General features: G+C 49.3%; 1 protein-coding gene across 1 annotated transcript; it reads left to right on the top strand.

Annotated features, from left to right (window-relative positions):
• EMWEY_00030360 (hypothetical protein, conserved) lies at nt 1-3182 on the top strand (the record flags this gene model as incomplete). The annotated part of the gene is made up of 7 exons (XM_013481614.1): nt 1-253; nt 367-448; nt 895-1162; nt 1295-1394; nt 1776-1991; nt 2125-2547; nt 2650-3182. 7 exons carry the CDS (start codon nt 1-3, stop codon nt 3180-3182), a joined length of 1875 nt encoding a protein of 624 aa, XP_013337068.1.
• Between the last annotated feature and the right edge of the window lie 612 nt (nt 3183-3794).

Here is a 3794-nt window from a genome sequence, read left to right as displayed (position 1 = left end):
ATGGAGGATTGGCGGGGTTATCCTGCAGAGAGTCGTCCCGACTCTTCTCCCTCCTCCTTGCTTGATGGAGGGTCTTCGGATGTCATTTCTTATACCCAACGCTCACAGGCTGCAGAGTCTATATTCTTGTCTCAACAACAGCAGCAACAGCAACAGCAGCAACAGGTCATTCCACAGCAGTTTACCCAACACCAATATGTCCCACAGCAGATGTACAGCACGCAACAACAGCAGGGCTATCCCTCGCAACCCGGTGAGTTGACGTGCGTCACCGACGAATTCGCAGTACCCCAAAAGGTCATATTGAGCCATCCAAAACATCCTATATGTTAAATGTTCCAGCGTGGGGTGTGTGCGGATGTCCAGGGATGACAGAGCAGCAGCAGGCCTTGGAAATGGCAGACTACATGGAGAAGGAGCAGCAGCGGGAACGTGAGATCGCCCGAAAGTGCGTATTTTACCCTGCCATTATATTTGCCATGACGATGGCCTCATGTTGCAATTAGATTTATAGACAGCCTAGGGAGTTTGTAGGACGGGTTTCCGCTGTATAAGCACTGAGAGGGCTACCTGCTACGGCCGTGACTCGAGTTCGTGAAAGTTTTGCAGGTTGTGCAGCAACTATGTAGTCGTATTTACAGAAAAATAGGGCACTTTACTGTTCTTGCAGTCAGGCCTAGGGTAGATGTACAAATATGCCACATGTGGTGCACGATGCATGCTTAGCACCCCAGTTTTTTACCTATTACTTTTGAGAGTGAGAACTTGGATCGGCTTAAGAGGTGCAGGCAAGCAGCATTTAGGTGGTTGTTCGTGGGACGCATTCTCGTGCACTCCTTATAATTCCCACTTTTTGAGGCGTGTGGCTGATTGCGTCTGCTGTGGGGTCTATAGACAGCAGACGGCACTACGGAGAGGCCTTCTTTCGGTGTCCGAATTGGAGGACTGGATGAGTGAAGATTGCCCACAGCTGGACCGGCAAACTCTCATACGATTCCCTCCCGAGGTTGCGGAAACGCTGAGGCAGCGGCTACACAACGCTGCTGCTGCGGCTGCTGCGGCTACAGCGGAGGGAATCGATCCTCCAGATCCCGGCGCAGCAGCACTGGGACTCACCATTATCCCAAGACCAGATTACAACTACAGGGCATTTGATGTCAAGGTAGGCATTGTGCATGAGCTCCCGTAGTTAGCCATTCAGCTAACTAAGTAATCTATGAGTTATCCAATCGTCCGACCCGCAGTTCCCGTTTGCATACATGCTTTTAATGATGTTGCGCATGGGAAATTGCAGGTTTCAGGATATCGGGGGCGGCTGCGGGGCATCTTGGTCGAGTTGCCGACTTTAATTGAGACATACAAGGCTGTGGACTCTGACATTCTCTTCAAATCAGGTGCGTTGGCTGCATGCGGTGCCATTAATCTGAGTCACCGATGATGAGTCTCTTCGCTATTTCTGACCAAGCTAGCCCGTTTTTCTATAGGAAATAAGGGAGTTTTTGAAAAGCCACGTGTTCGACTTAATTCTGGTTGAAAATTCTGGCGCTTCCGAACTACCATTGAGGTCGCATGATTATTATCTGACCCTGGATAGCTCAAACCCCACATACGTATCTCATGTGCTCTCTTCTTTCTTGATTGTTGCCGTTCTCAAAGGCAATATTTGCGATGCTTTGTTGTCCGCCTTGCATTCCCTTTTTTCAAGCAGCCGACCACACATGTGTGTAGCCCACGTGCACAACTCGCACTTTGTGGTCTGTCTTGTCTGTGCTTAGGTGATGTTTGCCAGATGTTATACGTGTTTGATCCGCAAGTAAATAACCTGGATCTGGGGAGCTTGTGTGACAAGCAACAGTGGGAGTGGCGGGCTGGGTTAACGCCTCCCACGCATCGCATCCGCAGCAGGAAGTTTAAAAATATTGATCTCTTTGATCGCGAGGAAATCCGAGATGCAGAGCTCGAGGTTCTTCAGGCAAGCATCCACAGGACCTGTGGGCACCAGTTTGCTTACAGAAGTAGATAGTATTCCAGTGATATCATCAAAAGGAATTTTAATACTAGTGCGTATTACGAAACTATGACTCGCCTACAGAGCCACAGTTCGTGATATCTGCATGGGACGAGTTCTGGAGAAAAACGCCTCTCTACATGCCAAGGGAGTATCCGCGACTTCTCCCGTGGCGTTGTTGTTGTTCATGTTTCTGTCAACCCCGTTTTCGGTTGATAGTCTTACGTCATGCAACGCGGCTTGCCTGGTGGTTTGGTCACGTGCTCAGTTGCTTCATGGCCTCCGGCGTGATACCTATGAGATCGAAGTTCATACAGAACTTGAAATGTTGGAAGCTCGCAAAAAAGAACAAGAACAGCAAGAACTCCAGCAACAAGGCACCAGTGCCCCTGACGGTCCACGAGTGGAACGCGTGGTGCTGACCACGGAGGATGTAACTGAGCTGCTTAACATGGTTGACGAAGACGACGAGTATCTTTCTGACGCCTCAGACATCCTGTTTTCGATTCAGTCCGATAATGTTTCGCAACCTGGTGCAGGTACGACAACTGTTCCTCACGTAGTTTGAGCTGTTACGGTGATTCCGCGATTCCCTATTGTGGCTGATGCGATTCTGTTTTTGCTTGTTGATGGACTCGCAGACCCGAATTCACGATCTAGACGAGGGAAGGTTGGGGTACCTGGGGGACTTTCTAGGTTCGCTTCAGTTGGAAATGGAGGCCCACAAGAAGCCGATTCACCTCCGGCAGGCATGCTGACACCCACTTCGCAGTTGCAGATGCAGATGCAGATGAGTCAGCATCAGCAGTTGCAACAGCAGTTGCTGGTGCAGCAACAGGGTCAGCAGCTGCTCCACGGTATCCCAGAAGGTTTAGCTCTTGGTGCCGAAGTTGATGATGCGGAGGAACGCGAGCGCTTGCGGCTTCGCAAGGAGCGAAGGAAACAAAAGAAAGACAGGAAAAGGGCACGCAGGGAACAAAAGCTTCAGCAGCAGCAACAGCAACAGCAAGCGGCCTTGGTGCAAGGCCTAGCTAGCGACCAAGTAGAGCCCCATCATGTGCCTTTGCAACAGGGCCCTGCGGTAGCTGCTTTGGGGGAGGCTTCTGCAGTTGGCTGTAATGAAGATGGCAACTTTGATGGCATGAGTTCGGTAGGAAGTGCAGATGTTCAATGAAACGTATCAAGTCAAGAATGCATACACTGCTGATTTTTTGGTATTTTCTTGCTGCAGTTGCCTGTTTTGACACGAGGCACGCGCAGGCAGCACAATGCATATTAAAATGAAACTCGCCGATACACTCCAGAGGAACTAATTATTGTTTGCGTGTAGTTAGAATGACTCCGTTTGGGAGTTTTGGTTTTTTGCACAAGCAGGCTGTGGAAGTGACAACATTCTGACGCGGCAAAGATGAAGACGCCTGCACTTGCAGAGCTTGATGAATCTAACTGGTCATTATTAAATGCTTTACGTGTTGATGGGTGTGCGCCAAATGGCAAAATAGTTAGAAGTATAAAACGAATTACTGGGATTCCTTCTTACAAGGGCAGCCACCCGCGCCTTCCTCCTCCGTAGGCGTATAGGCGTTAAATGAACATCCTTTGATCTATCTACTTTATAAATAATTCCTAGAAACAAGAATACTCCCCTAGAGGCTCATGGTGTCCTGTTTTGCGGGGAAAACATTCTCATGCCTCGCTTGCCCGGGGGGACTCTGTAGTCACAGAACAGCAAGTGAAGCTAAAACGTCGCGCCACGTCGCTATATATATATATATATAATATATAT

This window comes from Eimeria maxima, genomic scaffold, assembly GCF_000499605.1.
Source record: "Eimeria maxima Weybridge genomic scaffold, Emw_scaff369, whole genome shotgun sequence".
Classification (NCBI taxonomy): domain Eukaryota; phylum Apicomplexa; class Conoidasida; order Eucoccidiorida; family Eimeriidae; genus Eimeria; species Eimeria maxima.
This window is presented reverse-complemented; position numbering and strand designations above follow the sequence as displayed.